Source organism: Pongo pygmaeus, chromosome 10 (genome assembly GCF_028885625.2).
Source record: "Pongo pygmaeus isolate AG05252 chromosome 10, NHGRI_mPonPyg2-v2.0_pri, whole genome shotgun sequence".
Taxonomy (NCBI): domain Eukaryota; kingdom Metazoa; phylum Chordata; class Mammalia; order Primates; family Hominidae; genus Pongo; species Pongo pygmaeus.
The window spans coordinates 93,084,817-93,103,498 of NC_072383.2; the positions used below are offsets into that span (position 1 = coordinate 93,084,817).

The 18,682-nt window shown below is 44.2% G+C and overlaps 1 protein-coding gene across 3 annotated transcripts in view; it reads right to left on the reverse strand.

Moving 5' to 3' along the window:
• TMCC3 (transmembrane and coiled-coil domain family 3) overlaps positions 1–18,682 on the reverse strand; it is a 306,024-nt gene that overhangs the window by 81,899 nt on the left and 205,443 nt on the right. Inside the window, exon 1 of one of the 3 annotated variants that reach the window (XM_063646579.1) lies at positions 2,060–2,077. The exons of 1 other annotated variant lie outside the window; for it this stretch is intronic. Coding sequence is in view for 1 of the 2 variants with exons in the window: in XM_054443394.1 (XP_054299369.1) it covers positions 1,024–1,101 (78 nt within the window). In the remaining variant the exon portion in view is untranslated. Of the gene's footprint in view, positions 1–1,023; positions 1,273–2,059; positions 2,078–18,682 lie in introns of those variants that run through there. One more of the 3 variants, XM_054443394.1, reaches the window with a different exon arrangement.

Below are 18,682 nucleotides of genomic sequence, written 5' to 3' on the forward strand. Positions count from 1 at the left end.
TTCCATCCATTTGGTCTCTCGATCTCGGAGGTGGCAGGCCAGAATCTGAGCCCGGCTCTCCCTCCGTGAACTTTACACAGAGGCTGACACCCAAATCCCCAGTTCTCGGACAAGCGAGTAAGTAGTTGGCGGAGCAAAGAACAACTCCAGGTGCCTCCTGCCAGAACAGATGCCAGCGTGGAGGAGGTGCTTTGTTAAATGGCACTTCAATCAGCCGTGGGGAGAACGGGTTACAGAGCCTCACATCCAGCCTCGACGATTCAACAGCCCGGGAGGGCAAAGGTATTCACCGGGGAGGGCGAAGGCTTCCTCTCCCAGGAGAGACCCGCGCTTGGGCTGCGGCCTCCGTCTTTATTTTGAAGCCCTACAGGGCTCGTCTCTGCAGCAGGCTCAGAATGAGCTATTTTCGCCCACAGCCAAAATCAGCAACAGCAAATTACACTGCAAACAATGGCGAGGGCGCCTGCTCGGCTCGGCTCGAAACTCCGGAGAGGCAGCGCAAAGATTCTGACTTTTCACTTGGGCAGAGCCCGTCCGCCGCCTCCCCGCGTTCCGGCTGCGCACCGCGCTCGGGTTCCGGCCACACGCCCCGAGGACCGGGAGACAGGGCGGCCGCCGGGACATTCGGCGGGGAGGGCACCGTCACACCCAGGGCGAGACCCCGGAGACCTGGAGACGCGGGGCCGCGGGTGGCGGGATTTCCTCGCGGAGCGGCGGGCGCTCCCTGGCGGGGAGGACAGCAGAGCGCGGGCCGTCGGGGAACCGGGCGTCCCGCATAGCGCGCGGGGACCTGGGCGCCGTGAGGGGCAGGCGGACCTGGGATCCCAGAACCGCAGCCCGGGCTCCGACGCCCCCGACGCCTACCCTTTTAGCTCGGAGGATCGGGGAGGCACGGACCTCCGGCGGCAGCGGAGGCCGGAGGCGAAACGCTGGGGGCGCGTGGGTTAGCACTGAGCCGCCGCCCCAGCCCGCCTCGCCCCCGGGCCCGCGCGCACCCGCCGCCCCCCAGCCCGCGGCGCTCACCCGGCTCTTGCAGCGGTGGTGCCGGCCGGGGTCCGAGTAGGTCCGGTCCACGGTGAGCGCCGTGTCGCTGCCTGGCATCTCCGCGCTCCGGCCGCGAACTTTCCCGTCTTCTGGGGCTGCCGCGCCGCGAGCCGCCGGCCGTGCTCGGGCTCACCCCGGGAGCCACGGGCGAAGGGGCGGCGCGGCTGCTGCAGCTGTTGCCTCTGGTGCCAACACCCGCGCGGCCGCCCTGCGCCGCCGCCGCGGGGTGGGGGAGGCGGGGCAGGAGGCGAGAGTCTCCTCCCCCTTCCCTTCTCCCCGCCTCTCCCGCGCCCCGCAGCCGTCCGGACCCCCCACCCACCCCCGACCCGGGAGGCAATGTCTTCGCCTCCCTTCCTGGCTGAAACTTGATTCCACCCCCTCCCACACAGCCCTCTTTCTCCCCAAAAGATGAGCGACATCCACACTACACTATCTGTTGACTTATTTTGTATATAAAAGGTGGCTGTTACTGCAAGAAGTTGACACTTGCCTTAAATGCCTCTTTTTATGTTATTCTCCATTCAACAGGCGCTTACTGGGCAGCTGCCATGTACCAGACCCTGGACTAGAGACCAGAGATTTAAAGTTAAAAAATGAAATAAAAGACTCCCCCCGACCATGATTGCCCTGAGCATAGAGCATACTTCCACTTAAACTAAGATCCTACCGTGTTGTGTATTTTAATTTTGCATATCTGGCTCACCTTTATTTTATTTTATTTTTTATTTTTTGAGACGGAGTCTCGCTCTGTCACCCAGGCTGGAGTGCAGTGGTGCAATCTCGGCTCACTGCAAGCTCCGCCTCCCGGGTTCACACCATTCTCCTGCCTCAGCCTCCCAAGTAGCTGGGACTACAGGCGCCGGCCACCACACCCAGCTAAATTTTTTTGTATTTTTAGTAGAGACGGGGTTTCACCGTGTTAGCCAGGATGGTCTCGATCTCCCGACCTTGTGATCCACCCGCCCTAGCCTCCCAAAGTGCTGGGATTACAGGCGTGAGCCACTGCCCAACTTACCTTTATGTTTTAAGCTACTTGGAAGTCAGGATATCTTTTCATTTTAGTATTCCCCATTCCCAGTGATCAGTCCCTGCCCACAAGGAATTTGGAGTCTAGAAGAGAAAGGACCATTGGTGAACAATTTAAATATCAGTAACCCCAAACAAAATTCAGAAAACCTGTTCTGGCTCTGTAGGGTGTACAGTGGGAGACTGGGCTGAAATATTTAAAGTGCAGCTGTTCCAGAGAGGACCTGGAGCCCAGTGTGACCAGCCCAGGGGGAGGGAAGGATTTCCCTCATAGGGTTCAAGGGGGCCGGTAGAGCAGGCTGAAGAAAACTTTGGAGCCCCTAAAATCAGAGGTACATTTGGGAAAACCTCAAGTCATCAGTTTTGGGGAGTGTCCTCAGGAACAGGAAGACATGATGGAAAAGAAGGCAGAGACCATGCAGGATCTTCATTCAAGGGTAAGAAGTTCAGCCTTATTCTGTGGGAACTGGGCAGCTGCTGGAAATTCTTGAACAGGGAAATGATAGCATGGGAATGGAAGTTTAAGGAGAAGGTATATCTGACATCAGGGTGAAGCAGCGATTAAAGATGGGCAAAACACACTGGCTTCTTAGATGGCCACTGTAAAGGCAGAATAGCCTAATTATCCTTCAGAAGGAGACTAAGTAAATAAATGATGATACATCATCCAATAGAGTATTAGATAACTGGAATAGAAATGAGGCAGCCCTCTATGAATAGCTTTGGAAGCAAATCTAACATACATGGTTAAGGGGAAAAAAGGCAATGTGCAGGATAATATATATGGCATTCCACCATTTATGTAAAAACAATATATGTTATGTGCTTCTACATGCACGACATATATCTGGGAGGATAAACAAGAAACTAGGGAAACAGACAAGAAATTGATGCCAAGAGAGGGGAACCAGGTAGCTAGAAGGCAGAGATAGGAGAGAGATCTAATTTTCACTGTGTATACTTTTGAAACTTGAATGTTTATACTGTGGGCATGTATTAACTATTCAAAAAGTAAAATTTTTTAAAAAATGTTTTTTAGAGATAGGGTATCTGTTGCCCAGGCTGGGGTGCAGTGGCACAATCATAGCTCACTGCAGCCTCAAATTCTTGGTCTCAAGGGAGTCTCCCACTTCAGTTTCCCAAGTAGCTAGAACTACAGGTGTGTGCCACCATTTCTGGCTAATTTTAAGAATATATTTTTTATACAGAAAGGGTTAAAACTAACTTAAGAAGAAATTGAAAGTCCCATGTAGTCCTTAAGCCATTCAAAAACTTAAATCAACACTTCTAAAAATACCCATCTACCACTACCCCAACACACAACTATACCAGGCCCAGAGAGTTTTTCAGGTAAGTTCTTTGAAAGAAGAGAAGAGAAATACCAAACGCTGGTGTGTGTGTGTGTGTGTGTGTGTGTGTGTGTGTGTGTGTGTGTGTGTGTGTGTGTTGGAGGGAGATTTTAGCTAGGGTGGCTAGAGAAGTCCTCCATGATAAGGTGACCTTGAGCAAAGACTTGGGAAATGAGGACGCCATAAGTATAGACATTGAAAATTTCCAGCAGACAAACAGAAAGTCAAGGGCCCTGAACATTTCGGGAGTGTTCAAGGAAGAGCAAGGAGGCCAGTGTTCGCTGGAAAGAGATGAGGTCAGAGACATTTCAGAGGGCCAGATCATATATGGACTTTCATTCTATTTTAAGAACTTTAATTTTAGGCCGGGCGTGGTAGCTCACGCCTGTAATCCCAGCACTTCAGGAGGCTGAGGTGGGCCGATCACCTGAGGTAAGCAGTTCAAGATCAGCCTGACCAACATGGAGAAAACCTGTTTCTACCAAAAATACAAAATTAGCTGGACGTGGTGGCGCATGCCTGTAATCCCAGCTACTCAGGAGTCTGAGGCAGGAGAATCACTTGAACTCAGGAGGCAGAGGTTGTAGTGAGCCAAGATTACGCCATTGCACTCCAGCCTGGGCAACAAAAGCAGAACTCTGACTCAAAAAAAAAAAAAAAGAAAAAAGAAAAAAGAAAAAAAAGAACTTTAATTTTGGGGAATATGGGAAGATTTGGAAATTTTTGAGCAAAGGAGGGGCATGATCTACCTTTTCACTTGGATAAAAAAAAAAATTGATCTCTACCTCACAGCATAAACAAAAACCAATACCAGATAAAGGAAAAATAAAGAAAAAAAATTAGCTGGACATGGTGGCTTGCACCTGTAATCCCAGCTGTTGAGGAGGCTGAAGCAAGAGGTTCACTTGAGCCCAGGAATTCAGCCTGGGCAACAGAGCAAGACCTGTCTCTAAAAAAATTAAAAATTAAATTTAAAAAAAACAGATTAAAGACTTAAAGTGGAAAAAACATAACTTAAAATTGTCAGAAGAAAATGAAAGAATATCATTATTATCATCTCAAGTAAAAAAAAACAGGACACAAAAAGCATAAACCACAAAGGTTTGACATTAAAAAAATTAAACTTCTGCTTATGAAAATAAACAATAAAGTAAAAAAATAAGCCACAGACTGAACTCCAGCTAAAAAAACTCAATATGGACAAATTTCACAAACAATACTGAGAAACAAAAAAAGCAAGCCACAAAAAATTACTTGCAGTAAGATTCATGTAGGCTGTGTGGTAGCTCATGTCTATAATCCCAGCACTTTAAGAGGCTGAGGTGGGAGGATCACTTGAGCCCAGGAGTTCGAGACCAGCCTGGGCAATATAGTGAGACCTTGTCTCCACAAAAAAAAAAAAAAAGATTCATGTAAAGTTTTTGTTTGGTTGTTTTTTTTGTTTGTTTGTTTTTGGTTTTGAGACAGAGTCTCACTCTGTCGCCCAGGCTGGAGTGCAGTGGCACGATCACAGCTCAGTACAACCTCTGGCTCCCGAGTTAAAGTGATTCTCATGCCTCGGCCTCCTGAGTATCTGGATTACAGGTGTGCAACATCATGCCTGGCTAATTTTTGTGTTTTTAGTAGACATGGGGTTTCACCATGTTGGCCAGGCTGGTCTTGAACTCTTGCCTCAAGTGATCCACCCGCCTCGGCCTCCCAAAGTGCTGGATTGCAGGCGTGAACCACCATGCCCAGCCTTCCTGTAAAGTTTAAGAAAAGCAAGAGGATAATAAACACAAATTTCAGGACAGTATCTCTGGTGGGGAGATGAAGAAGGCTTCAATAGAAGAGGGGTACACAATTATAAATATATAATGCTCTTTAACAAATGACTGTTGGTACACTGGATGTACATTCATTCATACATACACACAATAGTTAAGAATAATTTAAAATTTTAAAGGTAACAGAGACTCAAAGGAACAGATATGGTGATATCCTTAATTCTGGAATTCAAATCACCAGTTAGGGGTATCTTCTCAAATAAATAAACGTAATAGCACTTTACGTGTGAATAAACTCAGAGAGGCCCTGACAAACAGGGTTGGGCTTTGCTTGGGGGTACCAACAGGCATCTACTTTCCATTTCTATTACTGTCTTGTTGTTTCTTAGATTTCCATTCTGGAATGCTGACCCTCAATGAGAAGGATAAATTAAAACTTTATTAGGCTCATTTAAATTTCAATTAACAAAGGATGTTCTTTTTTAGATCATTTAAATTTATTTCATAAGCTAGTTGCCCAAAAGCTGCTCTGCTGGGCACTCATACAAAATTATTTTTTAAAAATATACAAATTAAATAGCACAAGAGCAAGCTCCCCAGAACAGAAAGAAAACAAGCAGTGCTGATCACCATCTGGGTCTCCTTTTGGGAGGCAGAACCCAAGGGGAAAATAGACCACATCCCCTCCTTTGGACGCAATGCCAGTGCCTAGGGTTTTGTCAGCCCTGGAGAGAGAGAGAGAGGGAGAACGCAGGTGCAAATTCCTCCTGTCAATGTAAGAATTCTGTGCCTTTGATACCTCCAAGAGCCTCTCTCTGCAGAAAGTAATGGAAAATATAACACTGTTAAAATAACAAATGCAGTCAGAACAATCAGAAATACAAAGGTTCATACCTAAGGTGTGAAATAAGAATTTACTTGCAAAGTATAAGGAAGGAGCACAACAAGGCAGCAGATGCTAAAAGCACCAAAGAAGAGACCAGGTCATTTGAGCTGTAATAGTTAAAGTTTGGAGTGATGGTGAAAGGCCTATGAAAAGAGGTAGGATTACACTTGACTTTTGTAGTGCGTGTTTGTTGTTTCAGCCTGCCCAGGATCCCACCCCTTATTCTGAAGAGAGTACCTAGGTTTTCTTTTGGGACCTACCCTACTCCTACTTTTAATCCAAATGGCTTAGATAAGGTGGACCATTCCCATCCTTAGATCCAGAGAGTGGCATGTCATCCAGCCTTGGCCAGTCAGAGTCACCGTGGCTTGTGCAGGGATGGGCACATGAGCTAATCAGAGCAGATGAGAGTCATCCCCAGACTTTTGCCAGAACTGCTGGGAAAGCCTATGCCCTTCCAGTGGGCATTGCTAAGCTGGCACAATGCAAGCCTGATGCTGTAGTGGACATCCTTCCACCATACAAAGACAGCCTCCCTGGGAAAGCAGGCCATGAAACAGAGAAAGACTTCTTACTAAATCCTTAGAGCACTAGATCCAGCATTTTCCATCTGCTATCGCTGCATGAAAAACCACCTTAAAATGCTTTGGCTTGGCCAGGTGCAGTGGCGCACGCCTGTAATCCCAGCACTTTGGGAGGCCGAGGCGGGTGGATCACCTGAGGTCAAGAGTTCGAGACCAGCCTGGCCAACATGGTGAAACCCCGTCTCTACTAAAAATACAAAAATTAGCTGGGAGTGGCGGTGGGCACCTGTAATCTCAGGAGGCTGAGGCAGAAGAATTGCTTGAACCCGGGAGGCGGAGGTTGCAGTGAGCCAAGATCACCCCACTGCACTCCAGCCTGGATGACAGAGCGAGACTCCATCTCCAAAAAAAAAAAAAAAAAAATTGCATTGGCTTACAACAATAACTACCTCTCATTAGCTCATGATTCTGCAATCTGGGCAGGCCTCCAAGGGAGGTGAGGTGGCTTTTCCCTGTTCCATGTGGCACTGGGTGGGGGTAGGGTGTCCAAGATGGCTTCATTCACATGTGTGACATTATGATATATATATATATTGGTTTTCATCCATGGTTCCTGGCTCATAATTACCAATGCCCCCGTAATAGTCTCTTGTCATGATTTTGGGGCACTTTAGATCCCAGAAGCCAGCCTCAGAAGCCTTATCCTCCCCTCGTTCCACCTGCTCTTTTCTCTCCCGAAGGAAGGAAACTTCCCCCGCCTTTCTGTCATGCAGCTGGCCATGAAGAAATTCTCTGACCTACCTTGTCTGACTGTAGGACATAAGGCTCATTTCAGAAGGGGTCCTGCCCCATACCTTGGAGGAAAGAATGCTGCACAGAGAAGCCAAGAAGAATCTGAACAGACAGGCCTTGCTGGGTCTCGCCACTCAGTCTCTTAGTATTAGATCATATTTCCCTTTTGTCCAATCACATTTCTACATGGTTGTCAATCATGCCTATCCAGTGACGTCTCCATAAAAGGCCGAAGAGGACAGGGTTCAGGGGGCTTCTGGATAGCTGGACATCTATGGAGGGTGGTGTACTCAGGGAGGACACAGAAGCCCTGCGCGCCTTCCTCTACCTCGCCCCATGCATCTCTTCATCTGTATCCTTTCTGATGTAAAATATAAGATTCCCTGAGTTCTGTGAGCTGCTCTAGCAAATTAATCAAACCCAAAGAGGGGTTCATGGGAACCCCAACATGAAGCTGGTTGGCCCGAAGTTCTGAAGGCCTGGGCTTGTGACTGGCATCTGAAGGGCAGTCTTGGGGACTCAGCCTTCAAACTGTGGGGTCTGACGCTATCTCCAGGTAGAGTTGGAGGACACCCAGCTGGTGTCCAGAACTGATTGCTTGCTTGGTGTGCGGGGAAACCCCTCTCCCATATTTGGTCACAGAAGTCTTCTGTGTTTATTGTTTTTGTAGTGTGAGAACAGAGGAAAAACATAGTTTGAGTTGATTTTTCTACAAACGTGTCAGCACCTGTAAGACTTAGGGTGGCTGGAATGGTGGGGGCTGGCCGGGCCTCTGTCTTTATTTTTATATGTTTATAGTTTTTTAAAAAACCTTTTATCTTACTCTGTCACCTGGGCTGGAGTGTGATGGCATGATCATAGCTCACGGCAGCCTCAAACTCCCAGATTCAAGCTATCCTGCCACCTCATTCTCCTGAGTAGCTGGGACTACAGGTACATCAGCACGCCTGGCTAATTTATTTTTTGTAGCGACAGGGTCTTGCTGTGTGCCTAGGCTGATCTTAACTCCTGGCCTCTCCCACCTCAGCCTCCCAAAGCTGGGATTATAGGCATGAGCCACTGTAGCCGGCCTGTTTATACTTTTTTAAATACAGTTTTTTATAGTCTCTCATCTCTCCATCAGGGTAGTTGGATTTTTTTACATGGTGGCTGCCTTCTAACACAGCAAAAACAAAAGCTGCCAAATCTCCTAAGGCCTAGCCTAGAACTGGCAGATTATCACTTCCATCACATGCTATTGGTCAAGGCAAGTCAAAAGTCCAGCTCAGACTCCAGGGGAGGAGAAACGGGGTCCACCTGTTGAGGGAAGGAGTGATGTGCACATAGATGGGAGAAATTGCTGACTGCCATTTTGGCAGCCGATCCACCACACCAGCCTTGCCTAGACCCCCTTTTCAGTGATATGAAGCAATGGATTCCTCTTTTTGCTCAGGCCCGTTAGAGATGGGTTTCTGACTCCTGCAACCCAAAGAACCCTGTCTAATGCAACATTCAATGCAGCGTATAGGCAGAAAGAAGACAAGGAAAAGGGCAGCATTTCAAGAGAAGGCAAGAACTTTGAACAGCACAAATAAAGGGAGAATCAACAGAGGATTCTAGTGGGGGCACCGAGGACTCTAGAGTTTTCTCAGGCCACTAGCTTGAGTCTTCTGTGGTCAGTCCACACCAGATTACCTGTGAACTGCTCAACTATTTACAGTCTGGACTAATTATTTCAATACAAAGGTTACAATACATTATATTCTTTAAATATTTCATGTGATAATTTCTATGCTTCCCCCCTACACACACTAGAGTGTAGGTTACCTGAAGGAAAGGACTGTACTTTCTAGGTACAGGTAGGTATTCTGGACAGTTCTTAATATAGTATTCAATAAATGTTTGCTGAGTGAATGAGATCAACAGCCCATCTAGACAGTGTCTAGAAGGGCTAGCCCTTCTAGAAGGGACAGCCCATCTAGACAGTGAGGCAGACACCTCCAAAAACGTTGCTGTAGATGCCAGGATAGTTATGTGCTTGGCATGGTAGTAGGACAAAGGAAGGAGGTGGTCTCCTCATGCAGCTCACTTCCTTAGATGTTTCAGTCCTATGGTCATCGCAGCAGGGAGAAGGAGAGACAAGGAAAGCCAGATGTTGAAGACAACAGTGCAAGCCTCTTGGAAAGGAAAATGTATTTCTTTTCATATTCCAGTTTGATTTAATAGTGCAGGGAAGTGTTCCCTTTGGGGGAAAGATTCATAAGACAAAAAGTACAACAAGCTTCCCTCCACAAGGATATAAGAACAGAGCAAAAGGAAGAATAAATCAGGTTTTTAAAATGTATTCTACTAGCTTGAGGTGAACACATGCTGATCAGCTCTACATACCTATATTACAGATAGATAGATAGAAATGCTTATGTTGTGGATCAGCAGCTTTCCGGCCTGATGCAAACATGAATCTCTAACTACCTGGTTTATAGCCAACTAAAAATGACCACACTCTTAACATTTACATTTAATTTCTAACATAGCATGTTCTATGTGACTGCAAATAAACAATCACTGCTACTTATTTAGTATTAGCAATTATCTGGCACAGAAGCCCGAAACTTCCACTTGGCAAGATTTTGATTAAAAACAGGAAAGTAGACAGACTCAATTGAAACTCTGCAGGCTAGGGAACTTGCCTTTGAATATTCCTTTTTTTAGCAAATGCAACAATTCCATGCTATTGATTTCTCAAGAGCAATGAGAAAATTCTCCAGGCTGCCTTCAAGTGTCCTGGGAGATGGTCTTCAACATGTGCCTTGCCTGCAGACTTGAGGCTACATTAAGTACAAAAATGTATTTTACTTCATCAAAAGTAAATGCTTTTGCTTCTCAAAAAACTCTGATAAGAGGATAAAAAGAGAAGACACAGATGGGAAGAAAATATTTACAAAACCAAGCATATAACAAGTGATGAGTACCTAGAATGTATAGAGAATTCTCGAAACTCTATAGTAAAAAATAAACAATACTTGGCCCGGCACAGTGGTTCGTATCTGCAATCCTAGCACTTTGGGAGGCCAAGGCGTCAGATCACTTGAGATCAGGAGTTCAAAATCAGCCTGGCCAATATGGTGAAGCCCCGTCTCTATTAAAAATACAAAAAAATTAGTGGGGCGTGGTGGCGGGTGCCTGTAATCTCAGCTGCTTGGGAGGCCAAGGCAGGAGAATCACTTGAACCCAGGAGGCGGTGATTGCAGTGAGCCGAGATGGCGGCACTGTACTCCAGCCTGGGAGACAGAGCAAGACTCCATCTCGAATAACAATAAAAATAAAAAACAATCCAATTAAAAAATGAGCAAAACATAGGAACAGACATTTCACTGAAGAGAATATACTAATGGCAGATAAATACATGAAAAGATGTTAAATGTCATTAGCTATTAGGGAAATGCAAATTAAAACCACAATGAGATGTTACTGCTCACTTATCAGAATGGCTACAATAAAAACGAGTTATAACACATATTGCTGGCAAGGATGTGGAGAAACTAGATAAATCATACATTGCTGGTAGGAATGTAAAATGGTTCAGCCTCTCTGGAAAGTAGTTTGACAGTTTTTTATAAAACTAAAACATGCAAATTCCATCTGACCCAGCAACTGCACTCTCAGGCATTTATCCCAGAAAGAAAACATGTTCAAACAGAAACCTATACACAAATATTCATAGCAGCTTTATTCATAATTGCCAAAACCTGGTAGCAGCACCATGTCCTTCAACATGTGAATGGTTAAACAACTGTGGTACATCCATACCATGGAATATGACTCAACAATAAAAAGGAACAAACTATTTGATATGCATCTTTTTTTTTTTTTTTTTTTGAGATGAAGTCTCGCTCTTTCTCCCAGGCGGGCGTGCAGTGGCACAATCTCAGCTCACGGCAATCTCCGCCTCCCAATTCTCCTGCCTCAGCTTCCCAAATAGCTGGGATTGCAGGTGCTCGCCATCACACCCAGCTAATTGTTGTATTTTTAGTAGAGACAGGGTTTCACCATGTTGGCCAGGCTGGTCTCAAACTCCTGACCTCAAGTGATCTGCCCACCTTGGCCTCCTAAAGTGCTGGGATTACAGGCATGAGCCACCGCACCCAGCCCCACTTACAGAGCATTCTTGAAATGATAAAAGTATAGAAAAGGAGAAGAGATGAGTGGGTACCAGGCTCTAGGAATGGGAGGGGGTAGTTGCAGGAGGGAGGTGGGTGTGTTTATAAAAAGGCAGCACCAGGGATCCTGTGGGATGGAACTGTTCTGTATCTTGAGAGTGGTGGTGGATAGAATTGCAGAGGACTAAATACACACATGCACACACACAAACAAGTACTGGGGAAATCTGAATGAGATTGATGGATTGCACCAATGTTAATGTGATATTTGTACTGAAGTTTGACAAGATACTACCATGGCAGACAGAGATACTACCACTGGAGGACAGGTAAAGTGTACAGAGTTCCTCGGGAGTATTCCTTACAAGTGCATGTGAATCTACAACAATCTCAAAATTAAAAGTTTAATTAAAAATGTGTTTTAAGGCCAGGCATGGTGGTGCACGCCTGTAATCCCACCACTTTGGGAAGCCAAGGTGGGCAGATCAGTTGAGGCCAGGAGTTCGAGACCAGCCTGGCCAACATGGCAAAACTTTGTCTCTACTAAAAATACAAAAACTAGCCAGGTGTGGTGGTGGGTGCCTGTAATCCCAGCTACTCAGGAGTCTGAGGAAGGAGACCTGCTTGAACCCATGAGGCGGAGGTAGCAGTGAGCTGAGATCGTGCCACTGCACTCCAGTCTGGGTGACAGAGACTCTGCATCCAAAAAAAAAAAAAAAAAAAAAAATTAAATTTAGATGCAACTGTAGTCATTTTCACAGAAAAAACTGGGTTTTGGGAGGAGGGGAACAACACAAGCAGGAGTGAACTTTTTCTCTGAAGAAGTTGTTCACAGAATATTCTACCAGGTTATGGCCCTTTGCTGCACCAGAGGAATCGACCAGCTGTGGAAACGGAGGGCAAACAAAGACTGTAGGTGGTGCTCATTAATATGACCACAAATGTCAGTACCTGGCCACAGTGTATGCTGTGTCTCAACCTCACAAGTTCAGGGCCAAGGGCAATGTCCATTATCTTTGGCCCATCAGTGTGGAGCATAGCGCCTGGCACAAAGCAGTGATTCTACAAGGATTTTGTGGAATAAATAATGGATAATTAAGTCCTGATTTGGTTGGAAGAACATATTAACGTTCATAGATTTGGTTCAGGTTCAAAACGACTCATTATATCAGTTGTTTAGTAAAAAGTTACATAGCAAGGTTGAGTAGAGAATTTTGCAAATTCCTTTGAGAGGCGGAGACGGGCAGATCACTTGAGCTCAGGAGTTTGAGATCAGCCCAGCCAACATGGTGAAACCCTGTCTCTACAAAAAACACAAAAATTAGCCAGGCATGGTGGCACACACCTGTAGTCCCAGCACTTTGGGAGGCTGTGGCATGTAGATTACATGGGGCCAGGAGTTCGAGACCAGCCTGGCCAACATGGCAAAACCCTGTATCTACAAAAAATATAAAAATTAGCTGAGTGTAGTGATGCACACCTGTAATCCCAGCTATTTGGGTAGCTCAGGCATGAGAATTGCTTGAACCCTGGAGGCAGAGGTTGCAGTGGGCTGAGATCATGCCACTGCACTCCAGCCTGGGTGACAGAGCGAGACTCCATCTCAAAAAAAAAAAAAAAAGAAAAAAGAAAGAAAATTTTGCAAATTCTTGTGCTTTGCAATATGATTCCTATATTGGTTTGAGTCTTTATATCCTGCACACACACATTATAATATAAGTGGTTTGCTATTTCTAACCTCTTGACTCTACCACTTGGAAAGAGTTTCACTGTCTGATTACCATGTATGACTACTGGCTATTTGCTACTGCAGTTTTCGAGAAGTCTACAACAGGGTTAGAAAACAAATGTAGATAAAAATGCCTTACTTTGTACTAGGCACAGAATGTTCCATTCAGTTAAACCTGTAACTGGACTTGTGATGCTTGGGTTCCTACTTCACACAACCACAGAGAAAGCAGTTCTCTGGGGACCTCTAGCTGACTCCATTCTATGCACGGCCAGCCCAGGAGAATTGTCTTTCATTAAGCACATACTGAATCTGAAGGATGAGCTAGCTACACTCCAGGAACATATCGTCCGTGAATTCACTTTTTATCAACTCACTTTGCAAGATAAGGAAAGTGGGAAATGAAACTGCCAGAAAAATCTGATGTGATGTTGTTTTTAAACAGTCCAAGTCACAGTCCTTTCAAAAGAGGATGCTGCTTGCTGAAGCCTTCCTTGTCCACTCTGTTATCTCTCTCCCTTCTCTGAATTCTGACAGTATCTGTTGCTTAAATCACTCACATAAACATTCAATTATAAATGATCTTGTGCTGTTACAGGGAGGCGGTATGGTGTACTGGAGACAGACTGCTTGGATTCACATCTTGGCGCTGCTCCTTACGAGCTCTAAAGCCTTGGTTCTCACATTCGTAAGCTAAGGATAACAATAGTACCCACCTCATACTGTTGTTGAGGATTAAATAATGTAATATATGTAAAGCACTTATAAAATAAAAGCTCAATAAATGTCTGCACAAACAAAACAAAACCTAAAATCTGTCTTCACTTGGTATCTCTTTCTCCTTACCAGTAAGACTTCAGTAAGGATGTATGCTGTTATCCTGGAAAGTGTCCTAGTAAGGTGGAGGATGCATTTTGATGCCGTGTGTCATCATCACAAATTTTGTGAATAGAATTAGGATGAAGGTAGGAGCCTGTGGACAAGCTCTGGACCCCGGCCATCCCTCCCCCTCTGCCTCTGCCTGTGCTGTTCCTACCATCGCAGAGTCTGCAAACTTGCACAAGTGAGAAGGGCACACTTCCTCCTTTTACACTAACCTCCAACTCTTTTCATTCCCAAGGCCATAGCTCCCATGTAGAATACAGAGTGTCTTTTTGCTGGTACACTTTGACCAAAATATTCTACTTCTAGGAAGCTATGCTAAAGAAATAATAGGCTGGGTGCGGTGGCTCACGCCTCTAATCCCAGCACTTTGGGAGGCCAAGGCAGGTGGATCATGAGGTCAGGAATTCAAGACCAGCCTGGCCAAGATGGTGAAACCCCGGTCTCCACTAAAAATACAAAAAATTAGCCAGGCGTGGTGGCATGCAACTGTAATCCCAGCTACTCTGGAGGCTGAGGCAGAGAATTGCTTAAAACCTGGAGGGGCAGAGGTTGCAGTGAGCCGATTGCACCACTGCAGTCCAGCCTGGCAAACAGAGCAAGACTCTATCTCAAAAAAAAAAAAAAAGAAGTAATACAGGAAAATATAATACAGAAAAAGTTTTACACACAAACATCACACATTTTATCATTCTGAAAAAATTAAAACAATTCAAAGGATTATTTACTGTTTATGAAAAATCATGGACTGATTATATAAATTATGATATATTCATAAAAAAATGCAGTGCAGCTATTGACAATTATACTTAGGAAGAATATGTAATCATATGAAGAAATGTTTCTGTAATGATATTATAAAAATTATAACAGGCCGGGCATGGTGGCTCACGCCTGTAATCCCAGCACTTTGGGTGGCCGAGGTGGGCGGATCACAAGCTCAGGAGATCGAGACCATCCCAGCTAACATGGTGAAACCCCGTATCTACTAAAAATACAAAAAAATTAGTCAGCCATGGTGGCAGGCACCTGTAGTCCCAGCTACTTGGGAGGCTGAGGCAGGAGAATGGCGTCAACCTGGGAGGTGGAGCTTGCAGTGAGAGGAGATTACACCACTGCACTCTAGCCTGGGTGACAGAGCGAGACTCTGTCTCAAAAAAAAAAAAAAAAAAAAAATTATAATAAAAAATCAGTATAACTCTACCAGATTGACAAAAATTGAAAAGTATTATGATACTTAGTGCTGGTAATGATCTGGAGTAGCAGGAACCCTCATGCCCAGCCACTCCACTCCTCAGTATATATATATCCCGGAGGCCACACATCAACCAGGACACACGTACAAGAACGTTCACAGTGGTAACAGTCCTTATCTAGAAACAACCCAATCGTCATTCCACAACAGAATGGATAAAAAAATTGTTGTACAGTTATTTACCAATTAAGGTCGGTCATTTGTTGCCAAAAATCAAATGTTCCGTGTGAAAATGCTAACTGGGAGCCTGTTATCTTAACTCATTTTGCAAAGTAGGGGTTTTCTGTTATGTGTATCAAACCTAATACTGACTGCTACAGAGCCTAACAAAATGCCCCATGCAAAGTATCACAAATGTCGATATCTTCTGTCCCACCCCACCCCCAGAAAATATTCAGGGCAAAATGGTCAACAGAAGTCCAAAATATTTTGTTACTGAAGAGTAAGAGAAACATCTTTCTCCATTTCTTCTGTGTCTTCCTAGAGCATCTCTATAGGACTTTGCACAGAGCCAGTAAATTGCAATAGTTATTTATTTTGCCTGCGTCTTCTGTACCAGACACTCTCAATACATCAACAGAGTTACTGCCAAACTCTTGCCCTCCCATCTCTATGATGGAAGGTGCTATGATTTTCCCAATATCCGGAGTAGCAACCAGGACATCTGAATAGATCAAGTGATTTGACCAAAGGTACTCAGCTAATAAATGGCAAAATTATTGTCCAAATTCCAGGTCTAAGCTTATTTACTAGGTGCCTATCCTTGGATGAGCTCTTTAATCTTTATGAGCCTCAGTTTCCTCAATTGTAGAATGGAATTGCAGATGGAATTCTAAAAATTATACCCATTAAACGATAACTATCTCTTGACTAAAAGTCAAGGCTGGCACTGCTGAGAACATGAACAGGGAAGAATCTCAGTGCATCTGCAGAGTCCACTGTTGCAGGTTCCCTCTCAAAACATTTAACTCAAATGAGCCTGACTTGTCCCCATTCCCTGTCCAGCCTTTCCCTGCTTCTCCCAAACAGTTTAACACACATCCACTATTGCTAATATTCCCATGAAGATGATTTCTACATTCTAAGCCTCTTGTTTCCTGTTCTTCCCAAGAAGAAAGAAAACAAAGCTTTTGAAATTCAAAATTATATCATCATGACTTTATCCTTTATCTGAAGGCTCCTTGTAAATCTTTTCCATCATTTCTAAGCACTTCTAGATTTTCAGTTTTGCATTTCAAGTTTCACAAAATTAGAAGTCAATTCTCCTATCACTTTGGAAGTGAACGTTCAATTTCCTGCAAGTATTTAGAAGTCCTCACTGTCCTAGCTGACAGTTTTGAAAGGTATTCTATAGTTCTATTATTTCTCACTGCTTCTTCCTACATCAGCTGTGGCTGATGCACTCCCAGTTAATATTTCTGACATTCTATTGATTTTCTTCCATTAGAAGGAACGTCTTTCACAAAAGGGGAAGAATGCTATACAAGGCACAAGATTTAAAGTATGTAATATAATACCATGGAGTGTAGGATACCCAGCAGGCAAGTACACCCACTAACATGCATGTACACACACATACAAAGGAATTAGTAGAAGTTATCAGGGGCCAGGTACAGTGGCTCACACCTGTAATCCTAGCTCTCTGGGAGGCCAAGGCAGGCGGATCACTTTGGCCAACACAGGCGGATTGCTTCAGCCCAGGAGTTCAAGACCAGCCTGGGCAACATGGCGAAACCCTATCTCTCCAAAAAAATACAAAAAATTAGCCAGACATGGTGGCTCGCGCCTGTAGTCCCAGCTACTCGGAGGCTGGGGTGGGAGGATGGCTTGGGCCCTGGAGGTCAAAGCTGCAGTGAGCTGAGATGGCGCCACTACACTCCAGCCTAGGTGACAGAACAAGACCCTGTCTCAAAAAAAAAAAAAAAAAAAAAGTTATCAGGAAATCAAGAATATAACATGTAGGTTTTTCAGAACATTAGCAGGATTTGGTCATTTGGAGTTTACAACAACAACAAGCTTCCTTTTCAATTGCTAAAAGGAACTGAGGTAATGGAAAAAACAAATAAAAGATCCAAGAAATTGCTGACCAATTTATAGAGCTCTATTTTGAATTTCTGCTTCAATGAAAGAGACAGAAAATCCATAAATTTCATTGCTGCTTCTTGACACTCATGATTGCAAAACCATTCTCTGGATAAAGCTCTACTGAGATGGGGCTTTTCCCATTGTCCATTGTTTCCCTCTAATCCTTTTACAAAGGGAATCATACTTTCCACAATCCAAAAATGTTAGAATGTTTTACATATAACCAATTAGAAGACAGATGATTAGAATATGGATTATTCATAAAACCGCAGCCCAGGACCTATTTAAACTACTATGCTTTAAATATTTTCCCTCATTTAGATATCAAGATTAAGTGTACAATAAATGATTGTCTGAATCTGCATACTGAATACAGTAGATGCTGGTCACATGAGTGCACCGAGGACTCGAAATGTACCTATTGTGACTGAGGAACTGAGTTTTAAACCTTACTTAATTTTAATTAATTTACACCTTAAAGACAGTACAAACAAAAGAATGTAAAATATCTCATAAATATTCTATACTGACTACATGTCAATATGAATCACAGAGCCCATGTTTAATTATCAAAATGTCAAAACACAGAGACTGACAAGTATTCTTCACATCTCATTATATAAAATGAGCCAAACATGAGCTAAACATACAAATACTAGTACTATACATGGCTCTGAGAGGGATCCCAAGGGATCTCTCAGGTTTAAATTAATCCTCCTTCCCTGGTAGCATCTTATGTATAGCTTTAGCATCATACTTATCACAGTCTAATTTATGCGAAGTAAACTGTATGTACGTCTACCATGCCTCCCTTTAGTAGACTGTAATCTTTTTAAAATAGAGGACTCATTTGCTCATTCTAAAAATCCATCAGTCCCCAGCATGGTTGTTATATTGGAAATCCTTCCATAAATGTTTGAGGATTTAAATATAGTGTATACTAATATTTTTTAAACATTCATTTTTCTATAAAAGCAAGCCTAAAACTAATATTAAGGTCATACTCATGGAGGAAAAGATGCAGTATCAAACAAATGTCAGTTTTCCCTAAAAGTCAATCAATAAATGAAACACAATCCAGTAAAAAAGGATTTTTCCAAAAACTTGACAAGCTTATTTTAAAATTTGATGGAAGAGGCCAGGCACAGTGGCTCATGCCTATAATCCCAGCACTTTGGGAGGCCAAGGCAGGTCGATCACTTGAG